At 33.0% G+C, this 24922-nt stretch overlaps 1 protein-coding gene across 3 annotated transcripts in view; it reads right to left on the minus strand.

The window, feature by feature from the left end:
- Positions 1–24922, minus strand: part of PTPN4 (protein tyrosine phosphatase non-receptor type 4) — a 214065-nt gene that overhangs the window by 104906 nt on the left and 84237 nt on the right. For 2 of the 3 annotated variants that reach the window (XM_063092261.1, XM_063092266.1), the window contains exons 4-9: positions 9168–9210; positions 8991–9069; positions 4469–4513; positions 4160–4212; positions 3685–3805; positions 1092–1179 (exon numbers count right to left, since the gene is read on the minus strand). In XM_063092261.1, the coding sequence (XP_062948331.1) occupies positions 1092–1179; positions 3685–3805; positions 4160–4212; positions 4469–4513; positions 8991–9069; positions 9168–9210 (429 nt within the window). The remainder of the gene's footprint in view (positions 1–1091; positions 1180–3684; positions 3806–4159; positions 4213–4468; positions 4514–8990; positions 9070–9167; positions 9211–24922) is intronic. The other variant, XM_063092274.1, reaches the window with a different exon arrangement.

The raw sequence follows: 24922 nt of genomic DNA on the forward strand, positions 1-24922 counted from the left end.
ACATAGCTTTGTGAAAAAAGCATTAAAGCTCCTTTCCCAGAACATGGTCAGGTGAGGCCCTAAGGGATAAAACCATTAAAAGTAATAGAATTTTGAGTACCTAAACAACTGTCTGTTTATCATTGTGTGTCTGTGTATTAAAATAAGTTCAAAACAATTAGATAAGAAAAATCTTCGCTCTTAAATCCCTTTCAGACCTATATCCTGATTAGGCTCAACAATCTGTCCCAAGAGAATATAAACCCTATCTCCAACTCAATGATTATCTGTAACTCCACTTTTTACTGGTTATGGAGAATAACTGTAGTCCAGATACTTATAAAGAATATAACCTCTTCATAAAGAAATCATGAGAAGAAATATAGGTGAAGAGGCACACAAATAGGAGGGTACTTCAAAAAGTTTGTGAAAAAGTAGAATTAAAAGATAATATGGATCATTCCATGAACTTTTTGAAGTACCCTCATATGCTTATGGCAAGAGGGTAACAGTCTTCTGAAGGCAGCAAAGTTTGACACAAGGAAAAAGAAGTTATAGAGTATTATACAGGAAAAGCCAGTGATTATAAATTTCATTTTAATAAAGGGATGGAGGGAGATAAAAGTAAAATATATATTAATATGCTTCATTTTGTATTTTACATATAAAAATTTATAATGATGAAACTAAACGACAAAAATAAAATAAGTGCAGTAATACAGGCCTCAGTAACATGAGAACATTTTTTAAAATCATGATTACCATGAAAGTATAGAAAAAACTACTTCCCCTATAACTTAACCTTTATTTTGTAAAATAATACTCTAAAGATACAATCTCTTAAGGTCTGTAAAAATTATTTTTATCACATAAAACACCACCTTGAAGAAAAATAACATGAAGAATCTACTTTAACTATCCTTTTCATCAGGTATTAAATGTCAAATTATTATGAAAATGCTTATATGCAGAGAAAATTTTCAGTGTGATTATGTTGGCAGCAATCACAAGTTGTTCCATTTGTTACCTAATACTATCAAGGTATTAAAAAAATTTTATACTGAGAAATGGAGCCTAACTCCATAACATCAAAATAAGTTTTCTTCACTTACCCTTGCATAGTGGAATTCAACTCCATAGAGTTCTAAGGTACGTGCTGTGTTTAGGTAATTAAATTCTGCTTCTGCAGGAGATAAGCCTCTGTAAAGACAGCATTAGGTTAAAAATTAGATCAATCACAACTACAGTCAAATTAGAAAAAGGCTGTTTATCTGGAAAAATTTGGGCAATTTCATTCAATTGTCTACAAAACACCTTGCAGAACTGCTCCTCTTAGTTCTGCATACTAACATCTAACTTATCTCGAGGACATGTGCTCGGTAACCCAAATTATTATTTTCTGAAATATTTTCTTATTTTCCAGAAATACAAGAATACAGCAAGTTTTAAAAGTCCCTAATTATTCTTATAACTTTAACAAAGCCACTCACTTATAGATATAACTTTAAAGCAGTATTTGTCAAAATTTGGTTCACATACAATATTTGCATTTAAATCACACAGGGTGCTTTTGAAACACGCAGATTCTAAGGCAACCTACAGAGCAGTGCTTCTGAGTGTGGTGAACAGACAGGTGTTGATTCACAAGTACAGAAATTGAGAGTGTCAGAGACTTTTATAGCAATCTGGAAGAGTAATTTTATGTCCATTGAATCTAACAGTAAAAAAATGAGATGTGTTTTTTTATGCCTTTATTTCTCCGTTATTTCTCTGTTATTTTCATTTTCATTATATTTTTCAAAATATATTATAAATAATATGACAGATTAGAAAAACTGGTTTCAGAAATACTGTTCTATACAGTGTGATGAAGAAGGGATGATGTCCAAACTGTTTATATTTAACAAGTATCCCAAGTGATTCTTATGAACACAAGTTTGAAAACCACTGCTCTAAATGCAGATTTAAAAATAGGTTTACTATTTCATATACAGTTCGAACAACCTTAGTTATTTGATAGTATCAGACTACAGCAGAGCAAAAACAGCAAATTACAAAAGCAAAGATATCAACCTTTCATTCACTAATAATACTAGAAAAAGTAGCCAACAGCCTGCCAATGCATGATCATAACAAATGTGACTCAAAAAAAGCAGATATACTTCCCTTTTCTACAAAATTCCATTAAGTTAACTACTACTCCCCCCAGTTAAATTGTATGATTCTATATTTTTCTTTGTTTAAAGATGTGATGAATCAGTTCTTTAAAACAAATAGAAATATACAATAAACACCTTGTTAAATGTACAAACTTTTTCCTTGTAGAAGAGACATTTCATTATCAGTAAATTTTTAAAAGCTGGTTTATCTTCAAACCCTTCATTCAGATATGCTACATGCAGAACTTTCATCATAAATGGGATTTACTTTTGGACCAAAATAGTCCTCTTACCACATTAAGCCAGTCTATTAAAATTCTCAGTCATTAGTCTCTTTCAGATCAGGGGTCAGCAAACTTTTTACTGGAATGGGCTAGACAGTAAATATTTTAGGCTTTCAGACCACATGGTCTCTGTGGCAACTACTTAACTCTGCCATTGTCTGAAAGCACCCACAGACAACATATAAACAAGTGAGGTATCTGTGTTCTGATAAGTGTTTACACGGATACTGAATTTCATAAAATTTCAAATGCCACATGTTCTTCTGAATTTTTCAACCATTTTAAACATATGAACCATTGTGAGCCCATGGGCCATACAAAAATAGGAAGTGAGCTGTAATCTGCTATCCTATTTTAGATACATGGTCCATGACCTTACCGAATGAAAGTAAGTTTTCTTAATAATAAGAGCCAATATTTCTTCAGTGCCTAACATGTGCTAGGCACAATTCTGGAAGCTTTGTGTATTAAAACTTACAGTAATTCCACAGATAGATAATTTTATTATCCTGAATTTACATATAAGGAAACAGAGAAGCAAAGACATAAAGCAAAGCAGTCTCACCAGAATTTCAAACAAGGCAGTCTGGCTCTTTGGTTCAGACTCTCAGCCAATATGCAATACTGCCTTAATTCCTCCATGAGTATTCTAAACTGCATGTTAAAGCAGAACTGAATTCTCAACTGATAAACAATATTACTTTCTATTCAAAGCAACAAATCCCTTCTTGAAAAAAATTATGTCACAGAAAATTAGACTCGAAAAATCAAAGTTGAATATTGTTATGAATGAAAAAAGTGCTACTCATTTTAAAGAAATACTTTTTATTAATTTAGTATTACACGAAGTTCCTTTTCTTCTCTTGGCTCATTACCAAACAGAATTGACTCCTTTCATATACTTAAAAACTGAGAAAGAATTCCTAAGTACAGTTGTCTGTATATTGTGAATATATTATTAATATTCTAAATTCCTTCTTAAATAACTGACTTTATGTAACAGTAAATACATTTCTACACACAGCTTTATGGTTCTTAGCAGAAGCGAAAAAAAGCCTCATATATTCTATGAAATAAGCAATGATTATTTTTAATTTTGATCACCTGCATTTTTTTACAATAGTCATATTATTTTACATAATAGTAACTGTTCTATATTAAGTAATTACAATAATCAAATTAGAAACAATTTGAAACATTTCTCTAGAAAGAATGCCACTAAGAAGTTTACCAAATAAGTAGAAAACTAAATAAATCCTTACATGTGTTGCTGATGTAATTTTGCAATTTCTTTTTCAAAATCTTGAGGTTGATTAGGAATGAAAGAATAATCTGAGAGGTAGCCTGGCAAGTTCTCCAACTGATTGTAGTCTCCAAGTTCAGCTAATAATTGAAGGAAAATATTCACACTTTAATAAACAAAATATTCAATTATTATAGCCAAATTGGCAATGTCATTAATTCCATTATATATTTCTTGTAGTAAAATATTTATACATTTCTAAACAAGTTGTAACAATTCACTTAACATTCTTCCAGGGCTCAAATGATTTCTAACAAATTTTTTTCAAAACTCCAAGTAACTGCTAACTAACTGGATGTTTCATAACATTTCCTCTGCAGTCACTATTTTCTGTACAGTAACATGTCTAAAGAACTCCCACATTAAGGCAATGTGCTATCAACACAGACCACAAAATCTTACGCTATTTGACCTAAAAGTGGGCTGATACTTACACTGGACAGCAAATGAAGCTAAAAGGGCAGCAGTACTATAAGGACAGGGCAATCTAATAAAACAAAACAAAATACATAACCCAAGGTTAAACATAATAATTTTAAAACTGCTGTAATTTATGTTATACTATTCGCACTTGAAGTTTCTATGTGACTTAACTGCAACTGTTAAGAAATGAACTTATCTGATGAATGAAATTTATATTACATGTAAATGTTTCCGATAATTTTTTGCAATGATCACGAAATACTTAAGTAATACAGAAAAGTATTTTTAAAGTCCATTACAAAAAATTTAAAATAGCCCACCTTCCAGTCAGAATGTCTTGTTTAATTTGCAAAAAATACTGGTACCTTAAAAAAAAGAAAAAAGACATAGCATTTACTGAAATGATAACAATTTTGGGCCTAAGAAACTATATGCTTATATTAATAAAACTAAAGTATTTAAATATTTGCTTTTATAATCTATATATTTGTACATGTAAAGATACTTTTAAAATAAGCTTTCATAAATTCACAAATTCAAATCTTTAAAATTTTTTAACATATGAAATTCTGTTCTTTGAATGTCCTGTTTCCACTAGCTTCCATTATAAAACTCATCAAGATTTTTAAGAGTTACAGGACCAGGGGAGAAGATTAGGGCCGTATGCAGAAAGTAGGACTGGGAAGCGTATAATACTTGGTAAGAAACATGGGAAAGCTGACAGTAGCAATGCACTAGAGTCCAATTAAAGAAAATTATTCTTTCTGTTGAGATAGGAAACCAGATGCAAGGACAGGCCTATGTGTTGATCATTTTAGTATTAGGCAGCAGGAAGCTGCTCACTGTAGAAAAACACCTATTTACCTCCAATTGAGTTAAGAAAGGTCTCTTTGATCAGAAAAAAAAATAAAATAAAAAGTTCCTTTCCCTCGTATTGCTCTACCATTATTAGAACTGTCAAGTACCTGATTTCCTTTAAAACCAACAAAAACATACATATCCTCTAACAAGACTGCTGAAGTTGCTTACAATATGGCATTGTACTTCTGTTCCTAGTATAAGCCTTCACTCACAGATTTATCAATGCTTAGGAAAAGTCACCTGTGCTGTATGTTGGCAGAAGACCAAATTTTGTGGTTTTAAATATTTAAACGGGAAATAAGACTTTTATTTCACCCAACTAAAAAAATATACCTATTCCAGGAGTCAAAAGTCATTAAGATTCCAGTTTGGCTGATTAAAGTCATTAAAAAGCTCCATGACAATATTCAAATTACCAATGAATGTAACTAAGGTTTTCAGAGAATCAGATATTCACTATAAAAAAACAAACAAAAAACCAAACTCAACAAAACCAAAAAAAAAAAAAAAAACCCACCAAAACCCTCCTCAAACCTCCAAAACCTGATACAAATGTCCTGGCTTCATATATTAATGAAGTATATAGAGGCTAGCCCGTGGCTCACTTGGGAGAGTGTGGTCAGTCATCTTTTTTTTTTTTTAAAGAAAAAAAAAGTGTGTGTGTGTGTGTGTGTGTGTGTGTGTGTGTGTGTGTGTGTGTGTGTGTGTGTGTGTGTGTGTGTGTGTGTGTGTGTGTGTGTGTGTGTGTGTGTGTGTGTGTGTGTGTGTGTGTGTGTGTGTGTGTGTGTGTGTGTGTGTGTGTGTGTGTGTGTGTGTGTGTGTGTGTGTGTGTGTGTGTGTGTGTGTTGCTAATAATGAAATATATAAACTCCCAGTGAGGCTTAATGCATTATTGCAATATTATAAATATTACCTACTTAATCCAAGATAGTGTATTTTAATTAGGCCTACTTGTTTTCAAAATTAGAAGTTAAAGGTTCCTGGTGGGAAAGAATCTTATTACAGTTTGGATTTAAAGGTCATGAATATATTTGACGTAATATAAATCCTACACAAATAATACCAATACTTGCCCAATTTTACTTACATACTCATTTAACCAAGAAGTAAGGATTGTTAGAGTAGAAACCAGAATTCAAGTCCTAAACTGAACTAGCCTGTGATCTTGGGCAAATTACTTAAAATATGGCTGAGCCTTACTTTCTACATTTGTAAAGTGGATGTAATATCACTTGCCTGGTATATGCATCTCAGGAACTGAAAAAATCTAATTCTAATGATGTTAGCACCTCCTAATACTAAATTATGTCTAACCTGATGGAAGCTCTTTGACTCCATTCTTTTCTTCCACTAATTCAAAATGGAATCTCAAGGTAAGAAGGTACAGTAGATTTCCTGTTTTGTGGAGTCTAATCTAGTCCTGAAAATTTAGCAGCTGTGGCTGAGGATGTCTTGTTATTGATCATGACCATATTATTAAGGCTACCCAAGCATTAAAGTTTTAAAAGAATATTTCCTAACCATGGCTACTTATTAGAATCATTTAGGGAGCTGGTACATGCGATACTCAGATCCTATTAAATCGGAATATTCCAGGGGTGTGACCAAGGTTTAAAGCTCCTCCAAGAGATTCTAATTTGTATTCAGGGTAGAGAATCATTGATGTACACTACAGTAATGAAATAAAAACTAGCTATTTACCCCATTTTTACCAAACAGCATCAGTTACAAGATTCCATAAAACTCCAGTATAAAGGGTTTTTGAAATAAAGCATTATTTCTGATGAAAACAAAGATAATCTTCTACACTGATGGATTGAGCACAAGTTAATTCCTCCATTACTATTAAACTTGATTTCACTTTCTTCTACTTTAGGAAGTTATTTTGACTTAATTATCAGTGACACATTTTTTCCTTGATTATGCATTCAACACAGGCTATAAAAGAATCGACACATTCAAACTCCATTCAGAAATTCAAAGACTATGCTTCGAGTGAAGTAAATTATGAACATGGCTATAATTGATACTATTTTAATTGCTTACATTAACAAAGTTTTTCATAAACATTAAACACACTAGAAATCTAATTTTAAATTACTGGCATTTTAATTACAAATATTTCTTACACATTTTAAAATCTGATTATAGAAAACATATACTACAGAATAATTTTTTACTTGATTTCAAGTTATCACATGTACCAGGAAATAATAAAATGCATTTAAATTGCTTTATAATTCATAATTTTCATTAGTTCAGAGCAATTTCCTTGCAGTTCATGCAAAATTAGGGAAAGTTTTATTAGACTGATAATTTAAGATAAAAAATCTTGTTATTTTAATTATTCAACAACACCTGACTGATTAAGGGTTACAATATTAAACTAAAGTGTATTCACATAACACCACTTTGCTTTTCAAGATAAATTAGTTTGGGTTCTATTATTAATTGCAAACATTAGGACTGCCTAATCCAGGGTGTATATTATAAATATATATTATAATTTCCCATTCTAAAACCAGTAATATTCAGCCCCCCCACGCCCTACCCCAACAAACACACAGAAAAGGACTCTCAAGAATATCAATCTAATTTTTCTGACTTGGTCTACTATTAAAAATGCTATTTTTACAAACACTGCAGCTGCAGCTAACTAAATATCTTTAATTTATTCTTTTGTTTCTCCACTTCAACATAATATTCTAAATGATAACCACTAAACTGAAGTCTAACATCCTGTCTATAGGTAGCTTTAGGTATGGACTTTTTATTTGGCACCTGTCTTTTGGAGTAATTCTGAATACAGCTGCTGACCTATACTATAAGAGAATTTTACACAAGATATAATATACTAATTTTTTCTTCTTCTTTTTTTTTAAGTAATTGCTAATTCTATCTTTCAAGCAACACACAGAGTTATCTTTTTGATTGTTAAATAATGACAGTTACCACGCTGTCAGTTATTTCTCTTTATTTCTACCTTAAACATTTCACCTAACATTAAACATTTCACCTAACATTCAAGAATATTAACAAAATGCTCATCTGGATCATTCTTGTGTACACTTTTTCAAGCAGAAGTGACAACAAAATTAGTAACAAAAACTCAGACTTAAAATGGGCAGTAAAGTGGGCATAAAGGCCTGAACATGGTAATGTACCCCCTGCAACATCCTTTATAAAGTCCATTATACTTTCTTTAGAACCAAAGATTAAAAATATGAAGGGGAAAAAAGGTACCTATTGACGTTATTTCTGCACATGATAATAAATGCTATGTTCTTCTCAATGAAATAAATACGTAGAATATGGTTTCACTAAAAATAAAATAAGTAAATAAACCAGGGAAAATTCGCACTATGCAGCATCCCTTGGATACAATTTCAGCATTATCTGATTATCTCAATTACAGCAGTGCTTCTTAACTACTGTTCACAAGTAGAAAAATGCAATATTTATATGGCTCAGGAGACTGCTTAAGACTAGACAGGGCAGCCCTGAGGTTCTAATCCCCTAAAGCCCTCCCAGTCACCCAAAAGGGGAGGAAATAGTTACCATGGAACATCTACAACTTATTCTGTGCACTAGTTGGGAAGCTCAGAATTACAGCATGGTCACGGAGTACCCAAGGAGAACTGGTTCCAGGACCTCCCTCGGATACCAAAATCAGCAGATGCTGAAGTCTGATATAAAATGGCATGTAACCAATGCACAACCGCCCATATAATTTAAATCATCTCTAGAGTACTTATAATACCTCATACAATGTAAATTGTATGTAAATAGTTGTACTGTTAAGAAATAATGACAAGAAAAATGTCTTTACATGTTCAGTACAGATGCATTTAAAAAAATGAATCCATGGATGTAGAACCCATGGATATGGAGGGCCAACTGTAATGTATGTATTTTTGCCTAATTAATTTCATAATAGAGTTTTGACAACATTTTCAAGAAAAATATGCTCCATAAACCCACCTTGTATATTCTTCTTGTAACTTGTTGGGGTCACTTACAAAAAATTTGACTCTGAAGTTCAAACTGTAAGGAGATCCTCCTAGAAGTAATAAAAGCAGTTCTAATTAATCAGATTATATTAACTGCTTATCTTTATAAAGCATACTTGTAAAACATCAAGTAAATATGTATGCTCACTCTTTAGCTGCTTCCTTATTGGTTTGTTTGGATCCAGCCACCTCTGAAAAATAAATAAATAAGACTGATTTATTTTTTCCTTGAGGAACTAATATAACGATTCTTGCAGATCTGTTCCATCTGAAGATCAATGCTAAAACATGCATTTCTGAAAAGGCCTAGGTAGAAAAAAATCATTAAATTATAGGCAATATTGTTCATATAAAATATAACAAAATTATGCTATATATTACTGAATGCATTGTGGTAGCTTTAAGATTTTGACTTGAATTTCCCATCAAGTTATATGAGCACTTCAAAAAATTAATGGAAGGATTCTTTTCTTTCTTTCTACAAACTCTTTGAAATACCCTTGTGCAATGTGTAATTGCTGTTTTGAAAGTAAATATGCTCAATAATTACAGCAATCTGAAGTGATTTCTGTTAATTCAACTATATTTTATAACAGTCTCACAAGTTTTTCAAATTCTCTTCACATTTCATTAAAAAAAGGCTGGGCTATAATTTAAGCTCTCATTCAGACAAAATTTTAACTACAGAACTTGAAAATCAATTCTTAAGAGAAATTTTATAACTTCTACCCTATTCTTTAAAAAATAAACCCCCTCCCCACTCCCCTCAAAACCTTGTCAATTCTTAAGAGATAATGTCTACTTCTGGGAAGGACTGCTTTTTCACGTGTGAGAATTTTAAGCACCCTCCATACTGCTGAATGCCGGGTAGGCTCTATTTCTGGAAAATTATAAGTGAATTCAGAAAATATTTCAACTGCCAACATGTTTCAGTTAAAAAAAAAAATTAAAGAACCCAAAGTGAGGTACTAGATGTGGTGGTACATTCAAAGTAATACACAAATATAAGCTTATGTACCATTATTTTTAGCCCTAACTCCTACCACCTAAGTTTGATTCCACACAGAACACATAGATTTTTATAACAAATGCTTGAGAGTAGTCCATGAATCTTTCCTCTCCATTACTGACAACATCCAATACACCAAATCCAGCTGATTCTACCTTCAAACTATGCCTAGAATGTATTCATCTACTCTGCTACCATCCTTATCTCTGGTCCAGGCTTTGGCCACAGCTTCTTAAATGCTCTCCCAGTTTTTTTCTTACCATCTCTCTCTTCATCTTCCATCAGAAGCTAAAGTAGTCTTTTAAACATAAACCTGATAATGTCACTCCATTGTTTAACACCTTGATAACTTCTCAGTGCAAGGCCCAAATTCTTTACTATGGCTTGAATGGTCCCTTCTTACCTCTTCCACCTTGACTTACTAAGTTGAAGCCATAATGGCCTCTTTTCTGTTTCTCAAAGCTGTGATCTTAGGGAATCTCAATTTCAAGCTTCCCTTTCAGAGAATGTCCCTTAACCTAGTTTTCCTATGGCTAGCTCCTCTTCATTACCTTTAAGTCTCAGTTTAACTTCTACCTTCTCAGAAAGGCCTTTATTGACTACCCTACCAAAAGTATACCACACGGCTCTCATTTACTCAGTTTTTTTCTATAAACAAGCAAGGAACATTAAATTCTTCATAATATTTTCTCAATTATAGTATGTTTAACCTTTTTATTGCCTGTCTCCTTCATTAGATTATAAACTCCATGAGGTCAGGGATAAACCTGTTTTACTCAATACTGGATAGTCAGCACCTAGCACGGAGCTTGGCATAAAAAATGTATTAAAAATATTTATTTAAGGACTGACTAAACTTGCTAAATGACTCAACAGTTGGGGGTGGGGAGTATCTGTTCCTTTGTCAATACCTGGTTTTCAGCTCTATTTAACACATTTGTTTCCCCTATTTTTCCACCCATTAATTCATCTTCCCACCCAACTATTAGTCTAGTGATTTTGTTCTTCATATTTTCTAATTAAAATCATGAATTACATTCACTTTAATGACTGTCTAAAATCAAAATCTGGCACCAATTAATCGATCCAAAGCCTGCCTTCCTCATTCAGTTCCCCTTCAAAATATTCTGATATAAGAAATACAAACACATTTACATACACAAATAGATATGTGAAGCTGACAGCATAAAAGAAGTGCAATGGTAGGCACTGAGAAACTTAATAGTCCACATCAGTGATGTCAGTGAAACAGGACTTACGTTCTTGGCTTAAGCAATGAAAATGGAGCAATGCTATATAACAAGCACTACTGGATAGTAATGATGGCATTCATAGTAAAAATCTATCATTAAGTTGAAAGAAAAACAAACTAGGAAAAAAGATAACATATAAAGGAGTTCTATATACCAATTAGAAAAAGACCAACACTAATAGAAAAATAGGCAGTGGATAAGAATAGAAGTCTACAGTTAAGGAAATATAGACGGCAATGAAGTATATGAAAAGAGATTCGATATTTATTATAATTAGAGATATACAAAAGTAACCTACATTAGGTTATTATTTTTCAACAATAACATTGGCAAAGACTAAAACCTTTGATGACATACCACAATAGCAAGAATGAGAAAAAAGGCACCCTCATACATAGCTTGTGAGAGCATAAATTGCACCATCTCAGTGGAGGACAGTTTGGCAGTATATATCAAAATATAAAATGCATATGCCCATAGACCCAGCATTATTTTTTACATAGCATTTTTTATTGAGATATATTTTACACACCACAAAACTCACCATCTAAAAATATATGATTCAGTGTACTTTAGTATATTTACTATGTTGTACCATCATCACCACTAATTCCAGAATATTTCCATCATCCCCAAAAGAAATCCTGTACCTATTAGCAGTCAGTCTCAATGCTCCCCTCCCCATATCCCTTGCCAACTACTAAGATACCTGTGTCTCTGGATTTGCTGATTTTGGACATTTCATATGAATGGAATCATATAATACATGGCCTTTTGTGTTTGTTTTCACTTAGTATAATGTTTTCAAGGTTCATCCATGTTGTAGCATTTACTAGTATTTCATTCCTTCTTATGACTGACATTTGTTTTGTTTCTACCATTTGGTTATTATGAATAATACTGCTATGAACATTCATGTACAAGTTTTTGTGTAAACATGTTTTTAATTCTCTTGTGTATATGCTTAGGAGTGGTACTGTTGGATCTTTGTAACTATTTAATTTTGAGGCTCTACCAAGTTTATATCCATAGTGACTGTATCTTTTCATACCCCCACGGTTAATGTATTAGGGTTCCAATTTCTTAACCTCCTCATTAACACTAGCTTTTAAAAATTACAGCCACTCTAATGAGTATGCAGTGGTATATCATTCCATTTACTGCTGAATAATATTCCATTATATACCAGTTTCTCATTCTTTTCCCTTGGAAGAACTCCTTGTTTATTCTACACACTGATTAATTTCAGCAAACTTTTTTATCTACATAAATGTAGTAATGAAATTTCCCATGTGCCTTAATATAAGCTCAATTTCTAGTCATAGATATTTGGGGAAAAATGTAGACTTTGTGACTGATTAAATGTGATAGTTGTGTTATTAAAATATTATATATGCTTGTATTATTTTTATTTGCTGCATTCAATAATGTTCAAAGCATTAAATCTTCCATGGCATCTACTCTATCCTAACTAATGAGCTTTTTTTATTGTAACAATTATATTTTTAGATTCCAAAATCTTTCATTGTTTCCTTTGCATGGATGCAATATCCTGTAATTGTGCCAATGTAAATTATGGAGTCCTTTTCTTTTGTTTATATTAATATTTATTGAGCACTTACTATGTTCCAAGCACTGTGCTATGCAATTTACATGTAAACACTGATGTCATCTCCTTATTAACCACAAGATTGGCACTATTATTTCTATCTTTACAGACTGCTCTGTTTCCGCCAGTGTAAAATCTTTGTTTTGCTCACTTGGGTGCATCTCTTTCATAGTATTAACTTTCTCAAATGTTGAAGTCTATTTTGTTGAGTAGTACAAAAATATGTAATTCTCCGTAAGACTGTTTGTAAATATTTTATATGTCTGCCTGCTTGTAAAGAGACAGGATACACAGCTAGACTCCAAGAGTTGGTGAGGGATAGACAGACAGTGCTGCCAGTAGGTTTTGACAGTCACCTGGGTAAAGGGGCTTTCCTCATTCAAGTGGGTGTTACCCGCCAACTGGGGTCACTGGCTTACTTCTCTAATTCAACCAGCCACACTTGGTGGTAGACACTGCTAATTGCTCACCACATGGCCCACAAGTAGGAACTGGGTTGACCCAGCTGGCTGTGTGTATAGCAGTACATCTCCTCCCAAACAATCCCATTAGTCTCGACAAGTTCCCTCCCTGCTCATCACTGAATTTGGCACACCCCTGGAATCATTCTATTATTTAGAATGATAGAATTATTATTATATTAGTGTGGCAAATCACTTCATTTCACACTATCTTGATTTTCTCATCTATAAAATGATGATAATATATACTTCATAGTGCCATAGGCTTAAACTTGATAATAAAATTATAATACTTAGGGCACAGCAAGTATTTAACATATGTTAGCAATGTATACTCAGTTTGCCATCTTGCTAAAGAGCATTTACATCTGCTTTTTAAAATAAGATGCTTAAATATTTTTTAAAGACATTAAGTACAAGATTTCAAGATGGTTCTGTAAACTCGCCTTTGAAACGATCCATGAAACAATGATAGATACACATATAAGGTAAATGAAACAAGAAATTTAGAGAGTTAGGGAACCAGAAGCAGGATAGGTTCCTGAAACTGGATGGCAAGGATAGTCTTTCCTCTGCTTACTGGTGAAAAGAGGCTGTTGCTGCATAGGGCTTATAGGAGCTGCATGCTAGAGAAACTCTTATTAACCTATGTGTTCTTAGATGTAAAGTGAGTCTGATGTTGACTATATAATTGGATCCTGTTATTTTGTTTGTTTGTTTTCCCCTTTCTGCCAATCTATGTCTTTTGACTGGGGAATTTAATCCACTTGGATTTAAATGACTGACAGGGAAGCAACATGTTTTTGGGATTTGCTGTTTGTTTTCTTGTGTCATAGCTCTTTTGCCCTCAATGAAAATGGAGCAATGCTATATAACAAGCACTACTGGATAGTAATGATGGCATTCATAGTAAAAATCTATCATTAAGTTGAAAGAAAAACAAACTAGGAAAAAAGATAACATATAAAGGAGTTCTATATACCAATTAGAAAAAGACCAACACTAATAGAAAAATAGGCAGTGGATAAGAATAGAAGTCTACAGTTAAGGAAATATAGATAAGATGCCTTCCTTTATGTTCAGCTGATTTTTGTCGTGATACATTTTGATTCCCTTATTTCCTTTTATGTATTTTCTATAGATATTGTTTATATTCCTTTTTGTTACCATGGGGATTACATATAGCATCCTAAAGCTATGACAATCCATATTAATTTCATTATATTATTCCAACTTCCATTGCATATAAAACTCTACTCTTTAACAGCTCTATCCCCCACTCTATTACAGATGCCAAAAATTACATCATTAAATACTGTGTATGCTTTAACATAGATTTCATAACTGTTCGGTATGCATTTGTCTTTTAAATCTTGTAGAAAATAAAAAGTTACAAACCAAAATTACAGTAACATTTTCATAACTGTTCATGTATTTACTTTTACTGGAGAGCTTTATATTTTTGTACGGCTTTGACTTACTGTCTAACATCTTTTCACTTCATCTTAAAGCACTACCTCTAGCATTTGTTTTAGGGCAGGTCTAGTGGTAATGAACTCCCTCAGGTTTTATCTGTCTGAGAAAATCTTAATTTCTCTGTCATTTTTGAAGGACTATTTTTCCAGATATAGAATTTTCAGTTGACAGTGTTTTTCTTTCAGCACTGCCTTCTGGCCTTCAAGGTTTCCACTAAGAAATCTGCTGATTATTTTACTGAGGATCCCTTGTACATGACAAGTTATTTTTCTCTTGCTGCCTTCAAGATTCTCTTTGTCTTTCAACAGTTGTTATCCTAGTTAGAGTTTGGTGAGCTTCTTGTATTTGTACATCCATATTGATCCTCAAATTTGGGAAGTTTTTGGTCATTATTTCTTCAAATAATCTCTCTGTCCCTTCTTTCCTCCTTCTGGAACCCACATAATGTGTACATTGATCTGCTTGATGGTGTCCTATAGATAATTTAGGCCCTGTTCACTTATTTCATTCTTTTCTCTGTTCAATCCTCAAAGTTGATCATTTCAAATGACCTGCCTTCAAGCTGTCTCTTTCTTCTGCTTGTTTGAATCTGCTGTTGAAACCCTCTCTAGTGAATTTTTCACTTGTTATTGTATTTTTCAGCTCTAGAATTTTCTGTTCAATTTTCTATACATTTGTGTTTATATTCCAAATATCTCTGTTGATATTCACATTTAGTCAACAAATTGTTTCCTTGATTTCCTTCATTTTTTTTGTCTGTACTTTCCTTTAGATTTTTGAGCATACTGAAGACAGTTGTTTAAGCATATTTAAGCCTGATGCATGTGTTTCTTCAAGGGCTGTTTCTGGAGATTTTTGTTCCTTTGAATGGGCCATGTTTCCTTATTATTTGTATTCCTTGTGATATTTTGTTGAAAATTGGGCATCTGAAAAAAAGGGCCACATCTCATAGTTTTTGTAGACTGGTATGAAAGACCTTCACTAATTAAATTAGCAAGCCCCTGAGCCTTGAGATCAACCCAGCATGAAGGTTTAAAATCTTCTTATATCTTTTCTGGGTGGGTGGGTGGGTGTGGGTGTGTGCGCGTGTGCACGTGTGTGCGTGCATGTGTGTTTTTAACACTCTATTCCCCCAGCTGATTTTATTTTATTTTTCAATATTTATTATTACTATTTTTTTATTGAAACATAATTGAGCCCAGCTGCTTTAAAAAGTCTTAATTTCCCAAAGAGTCTCACCAGCTTCTTCTCAAGTCCTTAGATGTTCTATTTTGTGTTCCTCTACCTGGAGTATCTTGCCCCCAGATGTCCATAGATCTGCAGTATTCATCCATTTTTCATGCACCATGGCACCTGCTACTCCCTTCTGTGCTTCCAGTCTGATATCCAAACTATGCTGTTGTTTCCTGTCTGAGCTCCGAGTCAGGTTAAGACTGAACGCAGTCCCTTGGGCAGCCAACAAACAGGCCAGATGACCGCAAACAAGTTCCTCTCTGCTTCTTCCATCCCAAGGGAGGGAAACAAGAATTGGACCACTGACCATGCCATGTACTCTGAGGAAGAGATAGGGCAAAGAAGAGTAAAACACTACAAAATTTCCTACCATTTTGAATGTGGCTTTTTCTTGACTGAGCATTTGCTTAGTTGCTGTAGATCTCTGACTGGTTTCCAGAACTACAAAATTATTTTAGTTAATCTATAGTTGTTTGTTTGATGTTTCCATGGGGGAAGAAGGACCTGGGTCTTCCTGGTCCACCATCTTGCTAGTGATGTTTCACTTCTCAAGCTGGATTCTTTTTTTAAAAATATTTTTGATACTTTTTTGTATATTTGAAATGTTTTAAAATAAAGTTTGGGTGTGGCAGAGTTATAAATAACAAAGAATACTTTATACTTGTTTGAAGACTTCACCTTAAGGGAAAACAAAGCAAAAAAGGAAAATAAAAAGGACTTTATGATAATAAGGGGTATTATTTTGAGTCAATCTCCATAAGAAGCAAGAAACACTGAGATAATGAGTGATTTTGTTTCAAAGTCTCAAAACACACAAAACTTCTTAATATACCACCAAAGACTATAGCTATCAAAGAAATAGGTCTTTCTTGAAATTCATCTAAAGCACCAAAGCAGCAAGTGAGAGTGCATTTCAACTTCTCAGATAAAATAAGTTAGATATGATATAAGAAGATAAATTAAGGCCAAAGATCATTTCACCTCTTATTTTACATGTGTGTATGTGCATCTGAAAAATCTCAAAGGAATAATTTGACTTTCCTTGTGGTAAAGAGCATACTATAACCCAATAACTGCAGAAAGCTAAAGCTTACTGACTTACAGAAGTACTCAACTAGTACTTCATTTCGGAGCCACTGTTCCACTATGTACAATATCACTGTGCATATTGTAAAAAATATTTTTTTCTCTATCATAAGAAGGTGAAGAACTAGGAAGAAACTAAATGTGGAAATCCTATCAATTGCAAATTTTAAAAAATTTGCAGGATATAAAAAGCTTATTTTTAATTTACCAAAGCCCCCAAATAATCCACTATCCTATGGGAAAATAAATCATCAAATGACAGTCTTTCTCTTTACTAATGATGTTCTAACTGGTAATATCTGACCTATTCCTTATAACATTGTCTTAAATTAATACTAAAAGGTTATTTTTATTACAGTGAAGAAAATAAACTATTTTTTAAAATATCAAACTTTATATACACATCACACAAATATGGAGAGAGAGAAAAGAGAAAGGTTGGGAGAGAGGGAGGGGAAGAGGGAGACAGACAGAATATAAAACAAATATACTTAACAAGATGTATATGCACAAAACTAAAGAACAAATACCAATGATGATAATGGAATATCAAATAGGGAACAAACTGTGGAAATAAAGGTATTGCTTTAAAAATATTTTTTAGGAAGCTTATTTAATTTAACCCCAAATTATTTAGGGTTCCTATTGTAAATAGCCTTACTTAAAAAAAAAACAAAAAAAACCACATGATTTACTTAAATCTATAGCCATATATTTATCTCTTTCTTCACCTCTCTCAGTATCACTTTTGAGACTGGCTAGCTTACACTGTTTTCCATGGTGTTAAGTTTGAAATGTACGTTTTTTCCTTAACCCATTCATTATTTGAAGTCTATTGTATATGAGGCACTGTGCCAGGTATTGGGATGATACAAAGATCAAAATTTGGTCCCCCGCCTCAAGAATTTGTAAGTTATAAAACATATAATCTCAAAAAAGCATCACCACTGCTATAGGGAGACAAGATAAAGAGGTAAAATGTAAATGAGTGTTGGTGGTGGTCCAAGGCTTTAGAAGAGGAAGTCACTTTTACTTTGAATCTTAAAAAATGTGAAGGTAGAGAGAGGAAGGATGAAGGATGAGGGGTAAAAGATTAGGAGTAAGCGGTAAGAGATGTGGTTTAAGGTGGAGGTAAGACATTTCAGGAAGAGAATACATTTATGTACAAGATAGCACAGATCAAGGGATTGTATACCCTATCTGTAAAATGTTCCATTCTCTCTCCATTTTTAGAAACCTTTAGTAGTAATGCTTACCATTCATTACTCATCTTAATTGTAGCTATACACATTGTGATATTAACCTTTTGCTTTTTCTTGTTTATAAATCAGGTTAGAAACTTGAGGAGAATGTTTTAAACAACTTTTGATTCCCTATGACTTGAGCATCTCCCACATAAAGGAATTCTAGAGAGTCAACAATAGGTTCAGTAACACAGTAGAAAGAAAAGGTGTGAAAAATTTAAATATGATCTCAACTTCACTCTTCACTATGCTACCCTGGGTAGATTTAAAAAATGCTGGAGAACTAGTGGGGCCTGATAAATCTGTCTGAACACTTTCCTACTACAGCTACCCCTTTCACCTCTCAAAAGTCTCTCTTCATTTGTAAAATCAGGTGACCAAACCAAATGGGTAGTTGTGAATGATGGTCAGTAAGTATCAGACTCACATAGGGAAATTTTCCTAAAATGCTTAGGTCTAAATAGACCATCAATCTATAGATATGAGGTGTCAGCAATTTTTTTGTTTCCCAAGAAATTTAAAAGTATAGCCAAGTTTGGATGAATGATCATTTAGCCTTTTGTTTTCTATATTAGTTAGTATGAAAATACCTGAAAACAATATCAATGTAAAATATTCAATTAAAACATAAAAGTCCTTCATCATGGCTATCCCAGTCCTACTCTTCCTTCCGCAGAGGTAACTCCTGTTCACATATCAGTAAGCATGCCTTCTAATGCTGTGGACACATGAACACATGATATAAAACTTATATTGTGTGTATATGTGTGAGTATACATAAATACATTTCATGGGTATGATTTATTTTATTTCATTTTAATTTTATTATTTTAAACTTTACTCATTTTGTTTAATTATTTACTTAACAATGTGTTTTGGGGTTTTCCCATGTCAGCTCAAATATTTCAACCTTTTTAACAGATGCATAGTTTGCCTACATGTGGGTGACATACTTTATTCAACTATTCTCTTATGAATATTTCAGTTTCTTCCAATACTAACTCCTATTATAAATGATGCTGCAAGATTAATTCTTGCATACAGAAAATTAAAAATTTTGAGATATGCTGTCTCTGTCTTCCAAAAAGACTATTTCACTTTTTTACACTTACACCAAGTATCTGAGAACATACTTTCCCCTGAGTCTTTGCCAGAAACAGGTATTGTGAATCTTTACATTTTTGCTAATCTAGTATGCAAAGAGTACTACCTCATTGTAATTTTATTTGGCTTATCTCTCTGACTTACTAATAAGGCTGAACATTTATGTTTGTCATTAACACTATTCTTCTGTTCATGCCATCTCCCCATTTTTCTATTGGGTTATCTGACTTTTACTTACTATTTATAGAAGCTCTTTAACATATTCTAGATTTTAATAATTTGTTATATATGTGGCAATTCACTCCAGTTGGTAGCATGTCTTTTATCCTTCTTTAAAGTATCTCTCATTGTATATTATAAATGTTACGTAATAAAATCTATCAGCATTTCCTTTATAAATGCATGAACTGTTTTGTTCCTTAGGACAGTCATAACAAGCAAATATTATAGAAAAATTTTTCCAAATTTTTATCTAACATTTTTATACTGTTGTTTTAAACTTAAATCATTGAAATTTACTTTTGTATATGGTATCAATTAGGAATCCAAATGTGTTTTTTTTCCACGCTTTAACCAATTTTTCCAATACCTTTACTGATTTGAATGCCACCATTACAATAAACTATGTTTTCATATAGATAAAAATTTATTATTGGGCTGTTTCTTCTACTCCATTGGTTTATGTCCATAATAATATCACATTATTTTAAGTACTATATCATCATATTTTTTATATCTGTTAGGGCAAGATGTTTGTTTATATTTTATGTATCTATTTTTATCCAGATTCTCTTCCAGATGAACTTGAGGATCATATTATCATGTCTACCCACTCACCCCCCCAAAATTCAGTTCAGATTCTAACTAGCAATTGCACTGAATTTACCAATGAGATCAGAAGTAGCACTGAGATCTTTATAACACTGAATCTTTCTCATCATGAATATGGTATATGTCTTAAGTCTACCTTCTGTTGCTTTTAACAGAAGACCTGAAACTGGGTGGTTTATAAAGAAACAGAATTTATTTCTTACAGTTTTAGAAGCTGGGAAGTCCAAGGTCAAGGGGGCATATCTGGTGACGGCCTTCTTCCTGGTGGCAACTCTCTGCAGAGTCCCAAGGAGGCACAGGGCCTCACAAGGCAAAAGGGAAAGAGGGTGTCCACATGCTCTCTTCCTCTCCTTATAAATTCATTAACACATTAATTAATAATCCTGATAACCCATTAATTCATTAACCCATTAATCCATGAATAGATTAATCCGCTCATGAGGGTATAAACCTCACAATCCAATTACCTCTTAAAGGCCTCACCTTTCAAATACCATATTGGGGATTAAGCTTCAACATGAACTTTTTTAAAATTTTTAAGCATAATTGATTATACATATTTGTGGGGTACAGAGTTGAATACCAATACCTGTGTCCAATGTGTGATGATCAAATCAGGATAATTAATATGAACTTTGGAAGAGACAAACATGCAAACCACAGCAGCATGACTCCATTTATTATGACTATTATGTCTTCCTCTAAAGTTTTATATTTTCTTCATATAGCTCTTGACACTCATGCTTAAGTTTATTTAAAAAAAACCCAAAACTTAATTGCTATTTTCTTGGAGTATATCTCCATTTAGGAAATAAATATCTCTTAAATATCTCCATTTAAGAAAGAGACTGATATTTGTTTGTTGAGCTTTAAGTCTTACTAGTTATAATAGTTTTCCAAATGATTCATTTGAACTTTCAAGGCAGATAATTATATCGCTGAGAAAAATATTAGCTCTCCTACCCCCAACCACTCCCCAACACACAAGCAGCTTTATTCCAGGGGAACTGTATCTGCTGCCCTCTGTTCAACTAGAGAAGGGGAAGAAATATGAGGCTAAGTAGCCTAGTTGCCTCAAATACTCAGTTATAACTTTGATAATTTTACTACATTACCCTGAAAACTGTCTCACCTCTAAAGGATTACTCCCGTAATGCTTTTTTTTTTTTTTTTTTTTTTTTTTTTTTTGGTGGATTTTCCTCTGGTTTGATTCTCTTACCAATATTTGGTCTTAGAAGTACTTAAAATTGCTTGTCTGCTAACGGCATTCATTTTTATTCTGCATGTGTGTGTGTGTGTGTGTGTGTGTGTGCGCACGCTACTTGAAATTGGAAAGCCACCAAAAGCAGGCAGAAACAGAAGCAAAGCCTACTCTTCTAAAACAGAAAAACTACAATGGGTGAGATTTATATATTTGCATTTTCGTGCCTAAGGGCAAACTCAAATTCTGTATAAGGCAGGGGGCAGTGTTACTGACTTGAGATGTCAGAGGACAGAGTTCAGGACAGGCAGATACCCAGAAAATTGAGGAGAAAATCCTCAAAGGGAGAATTCAGTAGAGAGGATTAGCTCCAAAATCTGCACATACAAGCCACTTCACCTCTGGCTGACAGTTAAACTACACATGCAGAGGAAGACTCCAGAGTCCCAAGAAAAAGAGGCAATTGGAACCTTAAAGAAGTGAGTGAAGACACTGCTCCCCAAAAGGGAAACAGAATATGGGCTGTGGGACCAGCTGGGTTAACTGCACCCATTTTCAATACACAGTTTAAGTTGTGACAAATATATACAGCCAGGTAACCACCACCATCATAAACAAGGTATTCCTATCACCCTAAAACGTTCCTTGTGCCCATGTGTAATCAATCACCCAACCCCCAGGCAACCACTGATCTGCTTACAAGCACTATAATGTCAGTTTTACCTGTTTACAATTTAATATAAATGAAATCATATAGTGTTCTACTTTATAGATATACAGCAATTACTTTTCACCCATTTGCTTATTGGTGGACATTAAGGTTAATTCATATTTTGGCTATGATGAATAAAGCTACTATGAACATTTATGTATAAGGTTTTATATGACATGTTTTTATCTCTCCTAAATAAATACCTAAAAGTGGGATTGCTGGGTGGTATACATTAAATCTGTTTAATTTTACAAGAAACTGATAAACTATTTTCGAAAGTGGTTGTATCACTTATCAGTTGTTCCACATTCTTGCCAACACTTGGTATTGAAAGAATTTTTAATTTTAACTATTCTAGTTCGATGTGTAGTGACATTTCATTGTGGTTATACTTTTCATTTCCTTCATGTTTCTATTACTATTTAGTAGATATCCTTTATCGTAGTGAAGAGGTTCCTTTCTGTTCTAAGTTTGTTGAGTTTTCCTTATGAATGGATGTTGAATTTTATTTTACGTAAATTATGCCTCAATCACATTGATATAGGAAAAGAACCCTACAGCTAACAGCATACTTAATGGTGAAACACTGAATACTTTCTTCCTAAGATAGGGAACAAGACAAAGTAGTCTGCTCTGCTCCTGTCCCTTCTATTCATCATTGTCCTGGTGGTCTCAGCCAGCACAATAATGAATTGAAAAAAAGAATAAAGACTGGAAAAGAAGTACAACTGCCCCTATTCACAAATGACATGATTATTTACAAAGAAAAATCCTAAGGAATAAATGACAAAAAACGACTAGAAGTAATGTGTAGTTAACAAAGTCTCAGGACACAAGATTAATACTCATATACAATCTATTGCATATCCTGGGGTTTATCCCAGGAATATGAGGTTGGTTTTGAAAATCAATGTAATTTACCATATATCTACAAAATAATCTACGTAAAAATCCTATGGAATTTACAAGAAGCTACTAAAAATAATAAGTGAGTTTAGGAAGGTCACAAAATACTAAATTAATATACAAAATCAACTGTATTTCTATATGCCAGCAATAAATTATTGAAAACTGAAAAAGAAAACCAATAATACCATTTGCATGGTTTTCCTATCTACCAGGTTGCCCAAAACAAAATTTGAAGTATTAACCTTGATTTCTCCCTTTCCCTTATTAACTCACTCTACCTTATGTTGACTTTATCTCGTAATTATCTCTAGCATTCATCCATTTTTCTTCATCCCCTACAGACAATCATTATTTTTCCTAGTAACTTCATTATTTCAACAATCTCCCAACTGTCGCTGCTTTGCAATTCTATTAGTCACTGACTACACTGTAACCAGAGTGTTATATCTTAAATACAAGTCTCATGTTAGTTATATAAATAAATCCTTTGGTAGGTATGATCTTATCATGGTTTAAAAGGCACTTCTCATGAGCTCATGTACTGCTTGAACTTCAGCTTTTACCCTTCTTCTCTTCTTGCTCTATATTCCAGCTTTCAGTTCCTCAAATGCAGAATTCCTGTCTTTTCACTCTGAATCTTTGCATATGCTGCTGCTGCTTTCTGAAACACTTCTCTGTATCTCAGGTCTCCTTGTCTTTTCCTCCAAAAAAGCAATAGGGTTAGAAGAGACCAAAATAAAAAAAATAATACGTAGCAGGTTACCAAAGAAATTTATGCAATAGGTAATAAGAGCTTGAATTAAGATATTACAGTAGAAACAGATAAAACGAATATAAGAAAGAAATATTGACATATGTGAAATAAAAGCAAGCATTTTAGCAACTATGTTGTACTTAAACATAGCTTGTTGAAATAATGGTCATCTTCTATGTGACTTTTCTGTATTTCCTCAAATCTGATTAAATAAATAATTTGAGAACTCTGAGTTAAGTAAAAGAAATCTTCAAAGGATAAATCAAAATACTCAAATGAATTATGTCATACTTTAGTAGTCTTAACAGTCTACTGGGTTATGGCAGTGAACTTGGACCAGCAGCATTAGCATTACTTGGGAACTTGTCTGAAAGGCAAATTCGAGTTCCACACTAGACTTTCTGATTCAGAAACTATAGGCACAGGGCCCAGAAATCTGGATTTTAAGAAGCCTTCCATCTGATTCTCATGCAAGCTTAAGTTTGAAAACCACAGTGTTAGACAATATGGCAACAGGACTAAACCAGTAAAATATCATAACCATGATACAAACTATGAGAAGAATGAACTTGCAGAAAGATCAAGACAATAGCAATCAATAATCTACCCTTTGTTCTATTGAAAGCACTGTAATTCATTTTAGGGGGAAAAATAAGTGTATGTACAGCAATATTATAATATCAAGGCTCTGGAAAATGGCATGCTGATAAGGGCCAATAAGGAATAGGCACCTTTAACTGCATACAAAATTTTTAAATTATGCATAATGAATTATAACAATGTTATTCATTATTTTCCGCACCCATTCACCATACATTTACTGAATACTAGTATTATACAAGACATTGTGCTAAAAGCTAACACTGTGATAATTAGGTTTTAAATTAAAATATGAGAAATTTTGAAAAGTCAAAGATTTTCTCTAAGTAATTTTGTTTGTTGCATTGGAATTAATTACCAAGGAGGATTCTACAGAAGAGGATACTCAGTTATGATTCTATATGTTTTATTTATGAGACAA

The sequence above is a fragment of the Cynocephalus volans genome, chromosome 1, assembly GCF_027409185.1.
Source record: "Cynocephalus volans isolate mCynVol1 chromosome 1, mCynVol1.pri, whole genome shotgun sequence".
Taxonomy (NCBI): domain Eukaryota; kingdom Metazoa; phylum Chordata; class Mammalia; order Dermoptera; family Cynocephalidae; genus Cynocephalus; species Cynocephalus volans.